This window comes from Gnatocerus cornutus, chromosome 5 (genome assembly GCF_029298725.1).
Source record: "Gnatocerus cornutus isolate USDA-ARS CGAHR chromosome 5, icGnaCorn1.1, whole genome shotgun sequence".
NCBI classification, from domain to species: Eukaryota; Metazoa; Arthropoda; class Insecta; order Coleoptera; family Tenebrionidae; genus Gnatocerus; species Gnatocerus cornutus.
The window spans coordinates 16,403,693-16,425,175 of NC_142237.1; the positions used below are offsets into that span (position 1 = coordinate 16,403,693).

Below are 21,483 nucleotides of genomic sequence, written 5' to 3' on the forward strand. Positions count from 1 at the left end.
GAGACTTTAGAAAAAAACGTAGAGAACCTAAAAAACAAATTTCTTTATTTTTACCAAGTTGAATGTCCCAAAATTATATGTTTATTCTAAAAGAGGGTAAAAAAAAGTCGAAATATAGTAGATACACGTTTACTAAGCATCGTATAGGCCATGATCAGCCTCACTACTAAATAGTTATGTTTCTACATCGTTGTATATCTTAGCCTATCTTAACAATAATTTAGCAAATACCAACTTGAGTTAACCTTGCATCTATGTATATCAATTTGTATTTCAAACTGTACACAATAGCTTAATTTTAAATATAAAATTTAAAAAGTGTAGATCAATCCATCATCATACAACTTTTTCCTTCTGCTTCTGAAATAAAAAATCGACAATATTAAAATATGATTTACCCTTCTTATATTTACAAAAGAAACTCAGCTTCAATTCTTTGACAACATTAAAAATGTAATCCTATTGTACAAAGTGTAAGGCTTTTTTAGTTATATATTAAGTATAAATATTCTCACATTCTTTCCATATTTCACCTTCAATGTCATCAAAGTGGCACAGTTACAAAGCTAAACCGAATGGTTTTACATTATATTTATATATTAATTTTAACAATAACATGTTAACCAGTTGTTTTTTTATACAACACTATTTGACGAAAATAAGTAATATTATACAAATAAATAAAGCACACCATGAGTTAGTTAATTACTGAATTGTTTCTTTTACCCGTCACTCGTCATGACGAAAGCAGTCTTTGGTATATAACTTATTAAGTACAATTCTTTAAAAATATGAGTCCTTAAATTCAGGACATACAATCACAAAGTATAGACATCGTCCATTTGAACTTCCCAAATGAACCACATCCAGTTAACAAAGAAACAATCCAGGACCGGCTCAAAAAGAACATGAACCGTCACATCTTAAATTCTAATCACCCAAAAAATTAAAACAATTAACTCAAAAGTATTATTCGCCACCGTCCGTCACCGTCACCTCTCTGAGCATGTTGTTCTCGTTGGGCAAAGATTTGTTTTCAATAACGGGCGAATCTGGCAAACTAGTGTCGGAATCGTTATGATTTTCGTTCTCTTGAGTATTTTTCTCTAGTGTTGGGTCCTCCTCTTCTTCGGGAATCGTTTGGGATACTTCTTCCACCGAGGACGTCCTTTCAGATTGAGAAATGCTCTCTTGAATCTTATTCATGTCCTGAAAAGTGTTTGGGTAAGTCATACAGAATTTTAAATCCGGAAAGCTAACCTGAGCTCGAACTGAGGTCATGCCGTCTGGAGAACCGTCTTCCCCACAGGGACGCAAAACCAAGTAAAGGAGGAGATCGGATAACGATATTATTCCGATGACCTTGTCCTCGTCGTCAACTACCACAAGCCTGTGGACCTGAAACGAAAATGTAGATCGATTAAAATGGAAATTGATGTTTAGTAGTGACGTTTAGAAGAACTTCACAGGTCGCGGAGTTAATTCAGGATTGAAGATTTATTTGAAGTGAGTAGTCAGTTTCCTGAATTAACATTTCGCTAATTTATTTATGACTGAAGAAACGGATTTATGACAAGCAGAAAAAATAAAGAAAAAACGAAAATTATTACAATTATGTAATTGCAAAACACCACAAAGCGAAATATGGTTCAGTGAACGCAACAGTAATCACTAACTGGCTCTGATACTAAACTAATTAATTAATACTCATAAAATTGTATTCGATTTTATTGTTAGTAGATAACAACTTTTTATTAACTCTGTTTATTCGGAGTCTTCCGAGACTATTTACTTCTTTGAAAGTTACTTAATCAACGGAAAAAAATAAATTTGGAGCAAGCGACAGAAATAACGTCACTTTGAAAAAAAAAGAGCTAAAGGTCAAAGCCAGGGTCTCAGAGCATAAGCAGTTATCTAATTATGGGACGAGAAGTTGATCTTCACTTTAATAAAGTAAGATCTATGGCCTCCAACGTTTTGCTTTGATAAATTGAATGCAGTCATTTTTAGAGAAGCTAAAAACGCACAAAAGCGAAGAAATGAGCTTTGCTAATAAAATAAAAATGTTATTTTAAGAGTGTTTTATTTTTAATTAATTTTTTGAAACTTTGTCTTCGGCCTGAACTTCTCCAAGAAGACGACGACATTGACCGCATGCTAAAGTCTCCAATTTAGATAGTCTAGAAAATGTAGACCAAAGAACTTGTCTCAGTTTTTATGTCTCTTAATCTCGAATTACGAAAAGACCAACGTTAGGAAAATTTACAGAACTTCAGTCAGATAACACAATTTGTATATTTTTCCGCTGTTTCTTCTCCTTTACGTAAATACCACCCCAGATTAGCCGCCATGAATTGTTAATTTCCAAAGAATTTCAAACTTCCCTCCCACGTAGTCGAACTTATCCAGTTTAAAAGACCAAACTTCTAGCGTTACGTCGGAGAATCACCCTCCTTGTTGATATTTACTTTCTAAAGAACTCGAACTCTTTTATAATAATGAGCAACGAATTGAAAAAAAAAACGAACGTTTTTTTCAAAAAGAGTTTGTACTGATTTGCACAAGTTATGTGAAGTTATGTGTAGGTAAAATAAGAATTGTTTTAATCTCTTTGATGTTTAATATTAACTCCTACGTAATCACGGTATTTTATTACTTGCTTCGGTGTACAAGCAGTAATAATGCTTGTTTACTGGTTTCATTTTCCGGATCATTCAAGAGTGGATATTTTAAAACAATCTGAGTTTATTTGTAGTAAAAAACGAGTTTGGCGCAGTAGAAGCAAGAAAAATTCTTAAAAGACGACACCAAAGATAATAAAAGCACCTCTTAAGACAAAACACTCATCTTTCATTAGATTTTGCGCGTCGTTAGCAAGCTAGTAATTTCCCTTACCTCAGCCTTTACGATCTTGTCCATGATGGTAAACAAAGTTTCATCAAGCTTGCATTTATGTACACCCTCGAACCACTCGTTCCGATGTTCATTAGCCTTCTTTAGCGATACATCTAGATCATTATAAGTCTTTTCAGCAGCTAAATTCTGCAATAAACAACATTGAAATATTCATATCGATCTCTTCCAATCAAATACTTACAATAACGTCAAATTTAGCGTAAATATCAACGAGCCGACCTTCGATATCTACAATGGGCAACGCTGAAACCCGCCTCTCGACGAACTTCTTCAACGCTAGAATGATCGAAGTGTCCTCCGACGCCGTTTCTATATTCTCATAACTACCAATCCTAACTTCTCGCAATGTTTTGGTCATATAACTAGGTTTAGGAAGTTCGTTAATCTGAAACGTGCAACTAAGCATCTCGACACGGTTCAATTAAAACTTCTTACATATAAAAACAAGAATCTTAGAATCCTCTTGTGGGTAAGAATGTACAGAACGTTTCCTGTTTCCGGATCGATTACAGGCAGCCTGTGGATCCTGTTGTGGATGAGTGTTCTGATCGCGTCGTACAAAGATGCATCGGGATTGATGTAAATTAAAGGACGTTGGTCCTTCAGGACGTGGCGCCAGGTGTCTAACTTGTGCTCCTCGAGTTCCTCCATAGCAACCGTTGGAGATTTGTAGTACATTCGCAGGATTTTTATGAAGTCGGTGATGGTCAGCATGCCGACGAATTCTTGACGAGTGCTGTCCCACAACGGCGCCGCGCGAACGCCTTTACAACATAAATCAAAGTTAGAAAATGAGATAGGAACAAAAAAAATCCATACTGATTAAGGGTGAGAAAATTTGAAACAAAAATTGCATGAAACGGCAGAATTTTCAAAAACCAAATTTTCGCGTCATGAATAATGTTGCGTTGTACTTCTTTCTAATGTGAGTTGCGGAAAATCCATGACACAGCACGCATTCTTTCCTCTCCGTTTAATTGGCAAAAATTCAAGGTGTCTCGGCTCGGGAAGTAAACAAACGAAAAATGCGTTATTTATAGTTAGGATTTTCACTAATTAAAATGACGCTTGTGTAGGCTTGCAAACTTACCATTGTAGACCAGGGCAAAGAAGGCCTTCTTGACCAAGAGCTGTGTGTCGAACACAACCAATTTTGCGGAAGTCGGAATGAGATCATAGCACTTGTGGAACTTGAAGAATTTGACGAATATTTGAGATTCATCCTCTTCTGAAACAGAAAGAAACGTTTTGGTAAACATCAACAAACAAGTTTAAAACCGATGATCAAATTGTTTCGTTAAAAATACCTTGCTCGAGAATATCAGCTAACCACTCTTTGTATTCTGGAGAGATGTACTCAAACTCTTTGATTTGGTCAGCGCTATAAAACTCTTCTTCCTCTTCGATGGTAGGCAAGTACAACCGAACATGATTCGAGAAGATATGCAAACGTAACATGCCCAACGTTATGCACCCACATCGCACAACGCACTTTTGCGAACAACACCAACAAAACCAAAACAAGAAGTTGCAGATGGAAAGTTTCGGATTGTAACTAATCACGTCATGGTTGCCACAAGAAGACGGCAGTAACAACAGGAACTAACAAACCACCAAAATTTCGATCGAACAAGAAGAAAAACATTACTAAATTGACCACCAGCGGAGTTATCTAAAGCTCAAGAGGTCAGACGATTACCAAAGTTTCGACATCTTTTTGTTTATAAACGTAATTTATGTTATGCAAGAGGTACAACCAAAAAGGACTTCGAGACGGCACCGGTCTTTCGTTTGCTCACTTTTCTTTAACACGCCAAAACTTAACATTCGCGCAAGGAGCCCCGTGGAACACTGACTATGAAACGTCAAGCTATTATTGGCGTCGGATGAACCAGCTGCCAAAATACTAGCGTCGCCAACCGTCGATATCATTAACGTAAAATGTTGTTATTCGGACCTTGGGACAATGGTTTTACACTAATTGACGAAGAAACGAGTTCAATCAAGCAAAATTTAGAACGCCGTTCATCAAGACTGAAGTTGTCAAAACAACAAATCAAAAGTCTGATTTCAAGCAGCTGCAAAACCCACGAACTTAATAGAAAATTCTTGTCAGGGTGCTATTTTGTTATGAATTCAATTGGTCTTTTGGTAGTTTCGACAGAAAAAACTCGCGGCTGATCGCTGGTTTATTTTTACATGTCTTAATAATTGCATCATAAATAAAACCGGGAAGCTTCGGTCATAAAAAATCAAAAAATAAGTCTGTGCTTGCTCGACCGCAATTATTTTCGGCCGTTTTGTCAGTGAAAATTTCCTGTCTCCCTGAATAAAAAAAACAGAAACGGATGATAAAAGTGTGCAATTAAACTAAAACCACAATTCTTAAAAAAACTAGCATCATCCATCATCTTACATTCTTGTACCGAAATATTGTTCACAACCAAAATAACCTTTAGTTTAGATAACAAATTTCTTCGTTTTCTTGCTGCAAAAAATATGAATAAAAATGAAATGATCCCATTTTCCTTTCAAACCCACGCATCAGTCAAATAAAAATAAACCTTTCTTATCATTGTTGAAACTTAAACTTGCATATTGAACCAAAGTGCAAATTTTTTACAGGAAATAACTTGGAAATGAGAAATTCCACACTAAAAATTATTATCTAAAATTAAAATGTTTTTCCACGAAATGCGTATAATTATTGACTTGCAGCAGCAGTAACGTTTAGGGTGAAAAGACGTCTTTGCCAACATGCATTTCGTAAAAATTGCAAATTTCCGGCGAGTAACATAAAATTATAGAGAGAAAATTTCTGTGTCCAAAAAGTAAAATGCGATAAATTCTCCTCATTTTCAATACTTAAGAACCCGTATAACTCTTTAGTTTTTTACAATTTGATGCAGATTTAGACGTCGCATGTAGTAGACCATGGCCATCGCCCATCACCATGAAGATACGAATCTACCACAACAAAATTTGAATACAACCAGCAAGAAACTAAAAATATCCACTGAATTAATTGCAAAGCCATCAACTACATTGTTCGAACTTTCCAGAAACTACACAAAAAACTAACCTTCGTCAAAAGAACAAACAAACCAAAGAACCAACCAAGAAAGTTAATTAATCTAAAAAAATGTTGAATCGGCGTTTACTTGCAAAGAAACTTTATCCAGAGTATAAAAGGATTTGAAACAAAATGATATGCTCGTGAACTACAAAGAGATCGTTGAAACTCCACTATATCTGCTCCATTTCACAGGGAAAATTCGCTCTGTTCGTACTGTAGTTAAAGTTCAGGTAAACACTTGAGAAAGCGTAATGAAAGAATATGAGCTTTACAACCGAAAAGTTTAAGAAAACTGAAACCACAAATTTCAAAGACGTGAATAGAGGAAATTTAACATGCCCAAGTCAAAGTCAAGGATGCCTCCATTAGTACGAAAATCCAATTTTAATGCCGATCTCGTTAAGGAACAACTCTAACAAATCTATTTTCACATTCATTATCGGCTGTTCTCTTACAGATTGATAAAGGTCAGCTTATGTTCAAACATAAACAATAATTATTGAATGACGTTTAACGTTCCTGATTTGATAAGTCTGAAGTCCCTCCGATAGATCAATACAATTGCAGAGCCCCATTAATTACTTCATGTCCGATTTGAACGAGCGGGGATGATAAAGGTGGCAGAAAACCATTCATCTTCACGTTTCAATGAACGTGCTGATTGCCAACTTGGAATAAAAAGCGAGACATTCGTCCTGGCGGAAATCAAATATTAGTCTTCTGTCTTTTGTCTCTGCGTAATGTATGCTGATTCTGTTACATAACCACCGAATATTTATGCATCCAGTGAAATATTGGATCGATCGTGTACTCGCCTTTGACATTAAAAACCGCGTAATGAATATGAAACCCCCAAAATCGAAAAACTCGATTTGTATGCCAGCGACTTCTTTAAAGCGTCTTCCAAACTCCATTAAACACGGTTTTCTTGCCAGATCGTGCCATAATAAAAAAAACAGTGAATTAATTGTGGTGTCGCTCTAAAATAACTTTTCGACGATTATTTTATACCTCAATGTCTATAAATTAGCACAGTGGTGCCAAAACGATTTTTCAAAAAATTAAAATAAAAGTGCAAGTGTTTGCCAAACAAAAAAAGAAACCTTGTGCAAAAATATGGAAATGCCCTCGAACCTGGCGAGAATAAATAGGTTAACTTGCACCTGGAATAACCACCGATCTATAAATAGGCGTTGGGGCACTAAATATACCGTGTAATAACAGATAGATTGCAGTAATAAAATGCAAAGCTTTTACGTGGTTTCACTTCTTTGTAGCTCTGGCAAGCTTCAGAAAGCCGTAAAAATTAAACGAGTGTTATTACAAGTTAGTTTTAAGTCGGGAATAATTAACCGATGCAAATTAGGAGAGTTCGCCAATCGGAAAGTTAATTCAACCTGTCCCTTGCAGTTACCATCTGTGCTAGTTAAATATTCCAACCAAGACTATAAACAAATTACAATTTTCTTAAATTCGACCTTGGAGAGTAAAAAACAGAATAAAAATGCATCTCACGATCACGCTAAAAGGTTTCATTTTGATATTTCCAAGAGGAAGTACAAATAAACAAAGATAACATTGTTAGCATAGAGGAACAACCCATTAATGTCGTAACGTGTAGATGAGTCTTATTTCTCGCCCACTTACATGCATAACAATAGACGACAAAAACTAATAAAACGATCGGCTTCAACACCTCCTAAATCCGCAATGAAACGCACGTTTTACAAAGGTCGCTAACTTATCGCTAAATTTAAAGTTTGGCCAAGTCAATCCTGCTAGTTTCCGTAATGAAGCTACGAAGACACTTGTTACATCGATTTTTTCAAGTATTCCGCCGCGGAGGCGTATATCCTTTCGAGTGCTTTTGTAGTCCTTTTTACGTCACTCTCCGTGTATCTTAAGCAGAGTTATTTTCATCCTGTGCTCTATTTACGTGAGTTTTCCATGCAAATAGTCGATTTTAAAGAAATCCACATCTGTCTTCTTATTCGATGTAATGTTTATTTAATGTCACATCGCTCGTTTCGTTTAGGGGAAAACCTGTCGCTTTGGATGAAACTCGGATTCTGCTTGTCCGAACTAATATCTCGCGCCAAAATTTTGATTGTACCACTTAACATCAAGACACCAAAAAATGATTAACTCTGTCAAAACTTGTTGTGTCGTGGCTAGAATTCGAAAGAACTATTTAGAACGAGTAACTTGAACACATTCCAAGTTTAATCGGATCGTTGGATTTGGCATATTGTAAATCAGAAACAGCTTATAACCCGGGAAAACAATTCTTGTTAAGTTTCCAGGAACGTGTAATTTATTAACAAGATCCAGTTCCGTCTCTTGGTACAAAAACAACTAATTATTGTTCATTAATTAATGACGAGCTTTACATAGAACTTTCAGTTATTAATAACTTTTTGCTTCTGGCAACGTATACATTTATTTAATAAACAGTTCGCGCATCATTGTGGCTAAAAATTAATTTTAATTGTCGTACTTTCAAATACAAGCGCACATCATTAAAAGTGAACAAAAACTAGTGTGATGTCGACGCCAACTTAAAAACTCACCTAAATCCGAAATATTGACTTTTTCTAGGAACGGATCGACCACTGGTAACTGAAACAAAAAGCACAAATTAGTTACTGTTTACAAGAAAATCTAATTTAAGACAAGCTATTTTCTCGACTTTTTACGCTAAAATTTTTACCAGCGCTCTTTTGATGAACGTCTTTGGCGACAACACCAGCGGCTTCTTCTTAGCATTGGTAAATCTAGAATACCAATTCCAAATTCCCGTAGTCACAGGTGGTGTGAGCGGTGGTGAAGGTGTCGGTGAAACTTTCGACGCACTAGAATGACTTTCAAGTGAAGAAAAGCGTCGGAACATTGTGGACTCTCCCGATTTAGTCCCACCGAACCGCTCGACACATTTTTCACAATCTACGTTTGCGACAAGTCTAATTCAATCACATCTGCAAATTTCATCTTCTTTCAACGCCTGAAACCGAATGCTTTGGATTCTACGAGCTTTTAACTATCGCCGACAATGCTTGACCTTGGCCTCCACTACGCCTGACAAAGCAGAGCTTTGATGAGAACGCGAAGTATGGACGCGCAAATTACCGTTTGCTTTCGGGGAAACAACAGTTGGGAGAAATTACGAATATAATAATGCGACACGCAGAAATGTTGTCATAAATCAGAGGAAAGTATGGCAAAGAAGTTGACGGAAAGGTAAAAATTATTGATTGAGGCAACAGCTTTACGTAATTGGTTTATTGATTTTATTTCAGCGTTTTCATTATTAATCCGGACTTCGCAAGTGAAATTAATTTAATGAAGATTGTCAAAACGCTCGTCAACACGTAGAAGGTGGCGAAATTTCGAATTTCACTCTCATCTTCAGGATAATTTATTTGGGGCGCAGTTTCTAGCCCTCAAAGTGGAGCAAACTAACTCAATTTTGTTAGCAAAACTTGGGGAACTGATGGCTCCCTGGATTATTAAAATAGTCAAACTGCGATTTATGTTCAAATTTAGACCGTGTTAAATAGTTTCGAATATTTTAGTTTGGAGCTTATCGTTTTGTTTATTAGATCGTATCAGAGCGAGTCAAAAATTGACTAAATATTTATCAATCTTGTGATAAGTTGATATGAATATTATCTAAATGAATACTTAAATATGTAGATGATTTATATTATATTCAATCCCATTTTCCGATAAAAAATGAGATTGCGAGCGCATATTTTTGTCGTTTTCGTTATGAAGTTTTTGAAATATAAAAGCAGTATGGTATCCTATCTTGATATTAAAATTAGATTGTCATCCAAGAGTCTGACGTGCTATTGAAATTTGAAGCTATAACGTCGTCTTACGATGCGAACGTTTCGAACTACTCAAATTTAAACCAAACCAGTTCATGAGTACTTTAGATTGTATAATTTTAACACAAAAATAAGTCATAACAAGATAACAATATCCACATCTACAAAAAGTTTCCATCAACAAACAATCAAACATGTTTTTTTAGTAGAGATAAACTCATGATGTCATTCAAATTACTTAAACAAGAAAAATATGAACGATTACTAACTGGTTTAATTTAAAACAACTCCGTTTATTATCCATGTAAATCGGATATGTGGCTATTCGTCAATCATTATATTTATAGAACCCATGAATATTTCCACTTTAGTCAACAACAACCTGAAGCACGTGTTCCTTCAACTGGAATTAATTTTGCATCAAAACCCAAAGCGGCTCCATTATAAAACCGCTGTGGAGGTGCTAAGGTTAATATTACCCATGATTAAAGGTTACTGATCATATTGGACAAAACTAGAGATAAAAACCGAACTAATTTTAGAGTCATGTGAAATGATTAACAACTACATCGAGCTGAATCAAATAATCAAGACACCAATACGGACGCCCACGAAAATTAACAGTGTGATGCATGCAAAACAAGATGGTTTGCCAAACCCAACCTGTTACTGAAAAAAACGATGAAAACAAGGATTATGTCATAGCGAACATCTTAAATCTTTCGCGAACGTTGTTTCTTTCAAGGTCTTCTAATAACGTAAACAATAACATCACTCTTGCCAATACTTTAAAGCCAAAGAGCAGCGGTACCTCGAGATTCGATAGGAAATGTCAATATTGGGCGACAATATCAAAATTTCTCTGTTATCTAAGTGCAAACACGATGAACCGGCGAGAAAAGACGTAGGCGACTAATTAAACCTTGTAAAGAGTTAAATTTCTGCGGTCACCGAATTTAAAGTGAAATTTTCCGGTCGAAATTTCAGCTAAAAATAAAATCGAAATTGTGAGGTTGACGATAGTAACTCAAAACCACGGCTATTTTTTTTTTATTTTTAGCCCGAAAAGCTCATGATCGGATATAAACAACAAGCAGAGGCAGGTAACGCATCGCCACTCGCCCCTAGTCCTTACGAATTTCACTTGTTGCACGTCCCACTTCCGGAGGCCCGGACTCGCGTTAACCGGACTATTCCGGAGTTCCTTAACCAACCGCACACGTTCACTATTGACAACAAACACTTCAAATCATCTGTACTGCTGCATGGATTGTATGTACAAATAAAAATGAAGAGAACCAACAGCACCACGCCTGCGTCGACCATTGAATTGATAAACATTGGAACACAAAACGTGTGGGTCTCTTATACGTAAAAACATTCCGTCCTTGTTGTCATTTTTGATTTAATCAGAGCGAATCTGTCGACGACGTGGTGAAAAATTCAATTTTTCACGATCAAGACGGAGCACGAATTTCTTGTTTTCATTCTGTCGCATAATGTCCAGTGACTAGGCCATCGCTCGGTCGCTTTTTAATCATTGCCAAGGCTAACGGCAACGGTTCCGGAGCTTTACGTGTTGCTCATTATGTTTACGGGCAGCGATGTCGAGCTTTAGAGCTTATGGATTATTAGACGGTGGGCTTTATGGCGCGTGTAAACATGTCGTGGGCAGTTTGACCGAGTTGCGGCCTTGAGTCTGCAGCAAAAACAACAATGATGCTGAGGAGTTAACAAAAATTACACTTTGTTTTATTAATTCGTTCTTTCATAGTCATTGGAAAAAAAGGACCACATTGATCGATACCGAACAAACTCCTCCAAACAGTTCAAACACTTCTGATTTTTCCATGTTCATCGATAAGGATTGGCAAAATTGAATGACATGTGTAAACATTTAACAAAACTGTGGTCTCGCGCTTCAAAGAAAATTTGATTGATTTTCTGCAAAAGACAGATACACTTAAACGCTCGTGTCCTATAAATAGATGCTATTACTAAAATTCAATTTTCTTCAAACAAAAGTGGAATAAATCTGCTTATACGATGGATAAAAGTCAGCTCTGTTCCCGTTTTCGCTACATTCAGTAATAAAATCATTCATGATTCTATTCGCAACGGAAATAAATATTTGACCTTTCGGAAACATGGAAATGTATTCCAAGTGTAAAATTATCCACTCATCCACTCCAACCAATTCAGGTAATCGCGTTTATGCCATTCTCATCCACATACATTACGTCCGCACAGAATAAACATTTGCTTTCCTTTATAAACTTAATGCGTCATCGAATTAAAATCACAGTTACGGATCTGCACTCCTCAATTACTTAGTACATTAATTAGCTCAGGATTCAAACTTTGAATCAACAAACGCGTCTTTTTCCACTTAATTGTAAGAACCTGAAACGCTTCCGCAACACAAAGAGAGCTAAAACCTGAACGCGATTTGTTTTCTCCCGAATCTCCACATCCAAATGGATTTTTAAGCCTGTAAATAACAGTTTGTAACAACTCAATCCATTCCCTGACCTACTTCTGGCAGAATGTTAGAAAAGCGCTGCCAAAACATGAAGTTGACAACTTTGCGGTTCGTTTTATATGAAATACAAAAATTTCCTGCTTGTTTTCAGTGCATAAACTCGCACTGTGCGTCAGCTGAAATCATCGGATTACGTAATCGGGTTTAATTTTCACAACTATAAAATTTTCTTCTGTAAGGGCAAATGTTAATTAGTAAAGAAACATTAACAAAGACTTCGTACGATCCTTTAATACATAGACCTTGAGGCAACAAGGTTGTATCTCAGGTTCATTATCTAATGTAAATTTATAATTACGAGCAAAATTTTTAATTCGGAGCCGAAATTTCGAGCAGAAAGGCTAAATCCCGCGCGTGAAAAAATCACATAACTATGCATATTAGAGCACCGACATACCAGTTCATTGTAATTGATCTGAATAATTCATGGTTCGACGTAAAGCGCTCGATCTTTTCATTGTTATGAATACCGCTGAGGGCGCCACGTGCCGCGTAGTTAAGTAGAAACCTGTAGCGTTTTAAGCTGACTTATTAATGAATAAAGACTTACCCCTCGTGCATCCCTGAATAATATAGCAGCGTGGTAAGGATCAAGAAAGGCGTCTGAAGCTCGGTGAGGAATGATAGTTCCGAGAGACTGTCTCCGCCTTTCGGTGTCCAGAGATCTCTGTCTCAAGTGTGCGCCTGAAAGAAAAAGAAATTGTCAGAAACAAAAATAGAGTATATAGATAAGCGTAAAAAGAATTTCATTGTAGACAAAAGAGACAGTTTTTATCATAATACCTAGTTATTTATGGCTGAAAATAAACTACCTTGATAGTAGTACCCACGACGTATGTTCATCATTTTGTGGACCACATGTGACACACAATCATCTGGACGAATTCTCTACGTTTGACGATTGTAAATCAAACATCAGTTTGATAACACTGATAAAACCGTCATTATCAAAAGTAAACTTATTTTCCCAGAATTAAGTGGGTGAGACAATATTGACCGAGAATAAGTTTAGCAAGTTCATTTTCAAGCAAAATATTTACATATGCATGCTATTCATCACTTCAGTGGAGCTATTGTTTTATTAGTTTTCGTATCAGAATAAATTAACATTCACAAATGTGTAAATCCACGTGTTACTAGTTTAAAAAAATGTGTTTTATCTCAAACAAGAAGTATTTTTTTTAAATAACCACATTTACTGGAATGGTCATGGACGGCCAAAGTTGCCATTGTTTACTTATCTGGCGTTTAAAAACCTGTACACCTACACAAAAACGAGTCAAATCTTTATAGTAAACATAAACTGTCGCCGTAACAGCTGAACTCCAAAATAAAGCCTACATGCTAAAAATACTTAAACCAGGATGATAAAATATTGTTCCCAAAACATTTAAAGCTAAATATAGTTTAGAGCTACTGTCTGTAGTCACTTAGAATTCAAATCAAGTCCGAAAGTACTAACGCAACAAAATTTCAATGCTATGACAGAACGAATGTTGCAGATTTTAATTGTTATCTGCTACAGACCGAACCAGGAAGAGGAAGAAAACCCAGCAGTATCGCCAAGCGTGAATGAGAAGAAAACAACACAAACAATGAGTTTTGTTTGGTGGAGTTGCCGCCAATTTATGTTGGTAAACACTGTTATTCAAACTATAGTATTTATAGATCCTTTGAGGTATAAAAAATTGTTTCGAAATTGGTTACATCATGGGACATTTCCTGACTCTTATGTTGCTGTTGTTATTGTTGTAAATATATTGTTGTTGAAGACAGTAATTGATCACTAAGAAAACTTAGTAATAATTATTATTACAGAAATAATTAAAAAAATTGAGAATAAGACAGATAAGCAGCAAATTCGAAAGAAACGCGTTCCAAAAAAACGCTAATATGAACTGGTCTGATTTTTTATTATATTATTAATTGATTATGTTACTTGCATCACTGGTTTCCATGAGAACAAAACCCATTGTTCTCTGCTAATGTTACAGGGTATTGTGTTTGAATTTGCCTAAAGCGTTCAAATAATTCGAAGACCGATTATTCCAATTTAGCTTTAGTACACCAATAATAATTCCGTAGGTATTTCTTTTTTTCCAATTTGCTTAAATATCTAGATTTCTATTTTTCAAAGGGAAAAGATAAGTCCATCAAAAACATTTTTAAATTCGTCCACTTTAAGTTGCTCCACGTTAACTGATCGGCTGCAAACTTTGAAATTAAATTTGAATTTTTGTGACCTGAAACAGATAATGAATTTTCCCGTCTGCAAAATTTTGAACACGACGTATTCATGAGTCTCATGAAATAATATTTGCATAAGTTGTTGTCATCCAATTGCTTTTAACGAACGTATAAACACGTGGTAGTCATCAATTCTTGACAGCTTTCCAATAAAATTTTTTCTTCGTTGCGTCACATTTGCAATTTGTATTAAAAAATGTTCGTCTATCGGTAAAAAACCTGTAGGGTCAGTTTCTACAACAATTATTTTAGTGCGATTAAGTTAATCACGTAAAAAATTGATGATTGTTGATATTTGATTGGTGGACAAATGTCACTTTAACATCGAATTAAATATGTATTAAATTCCAATTAGTTTTAATTTACCTCCAAGTTTCAAGGTTTATGTTCAGTTTCATAGATTTTTAAGTCCTCCAATTTTTATATTCTATTCCATTTTTCATGCTTTCAAAATTTGTGATTTTGATCTGGTTTTGTGCTTATTTAATTTTTATGTGTTTTGTTTAAATTTTGATATATTGTCATTTCAAGTTCTTTCAATCTCTACTCTCTAATTTTTATTAATCTCCACGTGTTTTCCTGGATCAATTTCTTATGCCAATTAATCTCCAGCAATAATAATTATTTATCGGAGACATGGTTCTACTTTTACGTGAATTACTCATTGTAAACACTCATGTATGGAATTAATTTTTATTTTTGTATACATTTATTGGTAATGATAACAAAGACTAATCCTTGAACGTTTCGTCATTCGCCGACACAATACGTAAATGCAGATTCAATTTCTCATTATCATTACACGACTGGGTTATTTTGTTATTTCACTGAAGATTTTTTACACCCACTGATTACGTGGATTTTAAAACAATACCAGATAGACTTAAAAAAGTATGAAAGTTCAATGTTCAATAAATTTCAATTGAAGTCATAATTTTAATTATATTTTCAAAGTTGAAGCGTCTATGTATGTCAGTTTTACACTTCAAAAACATGAAAGAATTCATTGCCCATACAAAATAAGATTTCATGAAAGTTCGAAATATTTGGCAAGCTTCGTGAACAAATTCTTTTTGTAGTCACATTGTTGGATCAAGCTTTCTCCAAACCAACACTTGAAATTTTTTTTAAAACTAACAAAGCTTCCTCGTTCTAACATCGGTATTCTCTATCAGGAAGAAAACAGGAAACCGCAACAAAATGTCAAAGACCTCATTAAAAATGAAACTGCAAACTTTGTTCAGGAAAAGACAAATCTCACCTTCTTTACAAAGTCTTGCAACGTCCATAACTTCGCTGCGGTTCACAAATACTGAGCCGTTCTGGTTTATTAATTATAAGGAGAACAATGGCTCAAAACGAAATTAAGGCGTCATTTATGAACAGACCTTTAATCATTTATCAGTGATGAACCAACCAAGTCCGATAAAACCAACTTCGAGCTATTTACACACTAATTTCGAAGCGCTTGCTTGTATGTACACGAACTCCGACATTTACGCAAAGTTGTGATTAAATTAACATCCCTTAACGTACCCTCTTTGAGAATAGCGTCATAAATCCTGTAGGTGGCCTCGCAATCGCTGAGTACCCGTTTTCCGGTAGCTGCATCCAACGACTTACTTCTACTTCTAAAATCATCTTCATATTTATTGCCATTCTCTGTGCATGAGTTCCTCCGACAACCCGAATCCGATCTCCAATTGTGGACTTTCTTCCCGAAATGTCTGATTAATTCTTGAATGGAGTGATGATGGTGATTGTGATTTTTATGAAAAAAATTATTTTTGGGAGACGACGAATATTCGACTTTCGGGGAACTCCCTAGCGACGAATTACTCGTGCTGCTGTCGTGAGGCGAATCTTTATCTGAATACATCTCGACATTGAATGAAGGACCGACGTTCCCATGATGGTATTGGTGGTTGTGGTAATGATGTCCGTAGTATTTACTTTGAGAGTGTAAATTATGTTGTTGCGAATTTAGATGTAACAAATTGTTGAAGCTCTGCATTGTTGTTAGCCCATAGTTTGTGTTACGTTAGTTCCCAACTTTAACTAGAATTGTACAGAATTTCGGTAAAACGAAAAGTACATCGAAGCTTTCAGGTTCTGTTCGCTGCGCTATTTTTAGAATAATTATTACATTATAGATAATCATGTCGATAATAATATTCAATCGCACAATATGACCGGTGAATGTCGCTTTTAATGTATTTCTTGTACAAGAAGTGGAGGTGAAACTGACATTTGCAACATGTGGCAATATGATTTATGTTTGTCCCGGGGAACATTTTTCTTTGCTACTTCAATGCTGCTTAAATGATGAATGGGTTCAGAATCAAATCAATGCCGCGAAGATTTTTTGAACCCAAAACATTAATATTCCGCATGATTTTGAGGGATTCAAACTTAATTTACTATCGATATAACCTGCAAAAAAACTTCTAATTTATGAATTTATGACACAAAGTTAATTTAAGTTTTAAACTACACGACAAAATTTTTGAGTTTTAAATGAAAAGAGCTGCTCGTTCATGTTTTTTCAGAAATTGCAGCCACTTGCAAAATGTGCTTGAACTCTCGAATTTAGGTCAGCACCGAGGTTTCATGGAGACTTTAAGCATTGAGAGCTTCACAAAGTTCTTATTCAATAACAAACTTTCCATTTCTATTGTCTTTATTTGAGCCGGCAATTTAAATTATCTTGTCAATACGAAAACCAAAGTTCTATAACTTTTTTGTTAGTTACAACTTCTAGCTGTAATTTACGACGTTGTGATAACACTGTTGTTCATTGCACTATAACTTTCCACAGTACTTTAAACGGTAAAGATAATTTCCCAGCTTTAACAGTTTATAACGACAAGTTTTCGTTGCGAAAACCAATTAGAGACGATCTAAAAAGAACGGATTAAATCGTTCCACTGTTTGGTTAAAGTTAAATTAATCTAACTCTGAATTCAGGGTAGGATTACCAGCGTCCTTTTATCTGTAGCAATTAATCGATATTTACATTTTGATTTGACTAACGAATTCGTGGGTTTAAGACACTCTCATGGTCAGGTTGACTCGGAACTATAATTTAATGTAAATCGTTACAAGGATAAGGTCAAAAGTCAGACTGAAAATAATAAGAAACTTTAACGGATGCTGTGTGACATTAATCGGATCAATAAGTGCGAGCAAAAAAATGAAGAGAAGACGGGTAATTTTATAATGACGCTAATTAAATTAATAAGAGTCGACACGAGAAAAAACAGCTTTTCCAAGGTGGAAAACTAGAAACCTCAGTTCTATAAATATGAAAACTTGACATAATTACACCCACGCAAACCAATTCCTTTTGAACGCTCTGGGAGTCAAAGTCTGGAGTGACATTTTCCACTTTTTCCGGTAATTCAAGCTCGGATAAATGTTTTCTTTTGAAAACAGTCTATGAACTCCAAATTGCTGCGAGTAATGAATATTTATGATTTGTTGAACACAGGTGACTTCATTTTACGTCAAAATTAAGCGTCTGTGAGATAAAATTAAGCTTCGGCGCCGCTATGAAATAATATTTAAAAATCCCGTCAACTTTAAGATAGCAATCTAAATATTGAAAGATTGGTGCTAATTCATCGTCCTAGTTGAATATGCTTTTAGGTCAAGACCAACAACATCAATCCGTAATTAAAATATAGGTAAGTACTTGTCCACTCTTTGAATGACTCTCTGAAACCTATAAACGCATTCTTTATAGTTGATTAATCACTGTTGAAACAACAATCAACAAATAGTTCGAGGTTGCCGACATTTCACGTATTCACTAGTATATTTTTCGAATTCGTCGTGGTGTTGCGACACGTGGCTGGAGTCATTTCCTGGCACATTGCACAATTCACCTGCCTCTAAAATAACCGACACATTGTTATTCGGAATTAGATAAGCTTGAAATCTCCAAAAAGAAAGAAAACGAATAATTCCAAACGACATGTTTAAATTTACATAGAGAGGTAAATATTTTAGTTTTTTTGTTGAAACTCCCACAATGAAAAACAAATCAATATTGTTTGTTTTTACGTTAAAGCTTTTTTGTATGAACAGGTGGGTTTTAAAATCGAATTTACATACAAAAAGTTCTAAATAAACGGCGTGAAAAAAAGGTTCAAATTAGTTTCAAAACAACAAATTTTAATTCATTATTTCAAATAATTTATGGACAAAATTCTAAATCAATTAATCCACATGCACATTTTTCTAGAAATGCAAATTTTTTCCCATTCCAGTAGAATTTCTAAATTGTATTATATTAATTAGGAGACTAGAAATTTGACGAGCTGCACATTCCGAAATTAAATTAAATTGCAGACAACGTATGCAGTGTTTTCTGATGAAGCCACTGGTGACCTAATTTTTCTTCACGACCACACTCCGTCGAGATAAAAACTATTTTAGTTTTAGCTCGCAAGACCGAAAGTATTCCAATAAAACTGCAATTCTCGTAAGAACCTCAAAGCTGTTTTCCAAATTTTAAAATTAGCTTTCTATTTAACAAACTTTTAAAAGGGTGCCCCATAATTTATGCTTTTAGTAGAAACATGAAACAAATTGTAGTAAACTTATTACAGTAGGGCCTCGTTAATCCGGAGAGGCAAAAACAAGACCCTTTCCGGATTATCGAGGCGTCCGGATTATAGTATGCAATATTTGACGGTACTAAAACACATGTTTAACTTTAGTTTCTTTAATCAATTTTTGAATGAAAGCATAAAGACAAAAATGTACATGTTCATGTAGAAAAACAGTAAGTTAAATTACATAAAACATTAGACTTTACATAAACAAAAGACTGACGACGCATTGGCCCATGGCAGCCCGCACCTACACCCGCTCCCGCCCGTCCCCCCACAAAGCTCATTGCCCGGCCGGATTACAGCGATCACCGAACTAGCAGGAGTCCGGATTACCGAGGCTCTACTGTATTCTGAAATTAAATACCGAACTCGTGGTAAAAGTTTAAATTAGTTTCAAACGCCCCCAAACTTGAATGAATATTTTTACTTTTACGTTTATTATTAGGTCGTCGCATTTATTTTTGAAACAGTCGCAGATAACTGGATCAATATTCGAATGAAGCTGTATTCGTACATTAACACCGAATACCTACATCGATGGATAATTAAAAAAAAATCCAGGAACCCGAGAATGTGAATCTCAAAATATTGTTAGTACTTTACACGTTCATTTAACATTTTTCAGGTCAAATTTCTGTGACATCTGAAACAAATTAAATCTCCACGTTTGTTGAGTGATCAGGAAACTCAATTCTTGTTTTCCAGAAAGTCGATCTCAGTTTTTCCTCCCACGATTTGCAAATTGAAAAAGCGCCTGGAAAATTTATCCAAAAACTCGTTCAGCCCACGCAAATCTCCATAAAAGCCACGTCAATTATGGACCAATTAAAGTGGATCAAAACAGGGGAAACAGGGTGCAAAACCCCTATCTGTCGGATATCCGGTTAAAATTGTTTTTCTTCATGGACGTGTTTTCCCCGCCACGTGCCTGATTAGCACATTCTATGATTTATTTCACGCTATCAACAATTCGCGGCTCAATAAATTCTTTTGTTTAACGAATTACCACTGGAACTGCACATTTTTCCGGATATGCTACGAAAGCAAAAGTTTTACTCAACGATGAGGTCAATAGCAACATTTGTACAACCTTTACTTTTTTACATTAACAAACATGTTGTGAAATGATCACGGCTAACGGATACAAAGATGTGATTTAGAGGACTGTTTCCATCAGCATCAAGGCCTCTCATTTTCTCGTCCAAATAAGAAGCTTTTAATTGCAGCTGCGTGGCCAAAGTTCTTCAGACGAAATTTTCCACAGGTCTAAGTTCTGCTCGCAGTAATTACGACGTTTCATGGCCGCTGGAATTGTTACCGAGCCATCCAACATAAGTGATGGAGAAGTGACCAAAAGTTAAACGAACTTAGTTGTAGTGTCATTCTACAGACGAAATGACTCATTTGAATTGTTATCGAAAATTTCATGCCCCATTAACATCACCGTCCGTTGTAAGTATGAATCACTTTTTCTACAATTTCTCACGTGACAGCATGCTCCCCAAACAACGAAATTAGGTCAAAATCCTCGTTCCCAACCCAAACAGTCTGAATCAATAACACCCCAAAATTCTGGAGAAAGAGGTAACAATTCCGGTGTTGCACCTCATGGCAATGCCAACGATATAACAATACAATCGCCGAAATAAATATGCAAATTGGGGTTCAAAAGCGCTTAAATTCGTGTCAGTTGGACACTGGGGGTAATTGAAATGTAACGAGGGGTTTTAAAAAATTACAGCAATTGAGCTGATTATCACTGGAAGCGCGGTTGAGTTATACAGTTAATGGAACTAAATTAAAAAATTGAAGTGTTGATCACTGAAAAATTTACAGTGCGAACGAGCAGTTTTCAGCAGCGAACAGAATCTGAAACGGCGTTCTTCCGGTCACCTATATTTACCCAAAAGTCACAATTTATGCGAACTCTTCCGCCAAACCGACCCTTTTTACCCCACTCTGCACCACAGTTTTTCTATTATCAACACACCACTTTTTGACCGTCCACGTTGTCTACACCGGCGTTGTTTACCAAATGACGCTCCACCTCTTAAACCACGCAACACACTCAACGTTGAGGTTTGTACTGCTGCTTGAAATCGCAGCTTGAACGTGTGCGCAGTCTTTCCCTCTCGGTTGATGAGTTGAACGCGAGGTCAAGCTGAAAAGTGCCCCTAACTTGTCAGCATAAATTACCCCAACATTTGAACATTTTTCTTTCCGAAGGTGTTGGGAAATTCTTATTAGATTCGA

The 21,483-nt window shown here is 35.6% G+C and overlaps 1 protein-coding gene and 1 long non-coding RNA gene across 2 annotated transcripts in view; both read right to left on the reverse strand.

Moving 5' to 3' along the window:
* Positions 1-113: 113 nt before the first annotated feature.
* Positions 114-21,483, reverse strand: part of SNF4Agamma (SNF4/AMP-activated protein kinase gamma subunit) — a 45,136-nt gene continuing 23,766 nt past the window's right edge. Inside the window, exons 6-13 of the mRNA XM_088037203.1 lie at positions 12,915-13,048; positions 8,563-8,611; positions 4,007-4,144; positions 3,352-3,680; positions 3,098-3,301; positions 2,896-3,042; positions 1,261-1,398; positions 114-1,209 (exon numbers count right to left, since the gene is read on the reverse strand). Coding sequence (XP_087893329.1) covers positions 970-1,209; positions 1,261-1,398; positions 2,896-3,042; positions 3,098-3,301; positions 3,352-3,680; positions 4,007-4,144; positions 8,563-8,611; positions 12,915-13,048 — 1,379 coding nt within the window. The 3' untranslated portion in view covers positions 114-969. The remainder of the gene's footprint in view (positions 1,210-1,260; positions 1,399-2,895; positions 3,043-3,097; positions 3,302-3,351; positions 3,681-4,006; positions 4,145-8,562; positions 8,612-12,914; positions 13,049-21,483) is intronic.
* On the reverse strand, positions 8,895-12,466 carry LOC148175141 (uncharacterized). The gene is made up of 2 exons (XR_015770176.1): positions 10,958-12,466; positions 8,895-8,993 (listed from the first exon to the last, which is right to left on the reverse strand). It is a non-coding gene; the product is annotated as an uncharacterized LOC148175141 (long non-coding RNA).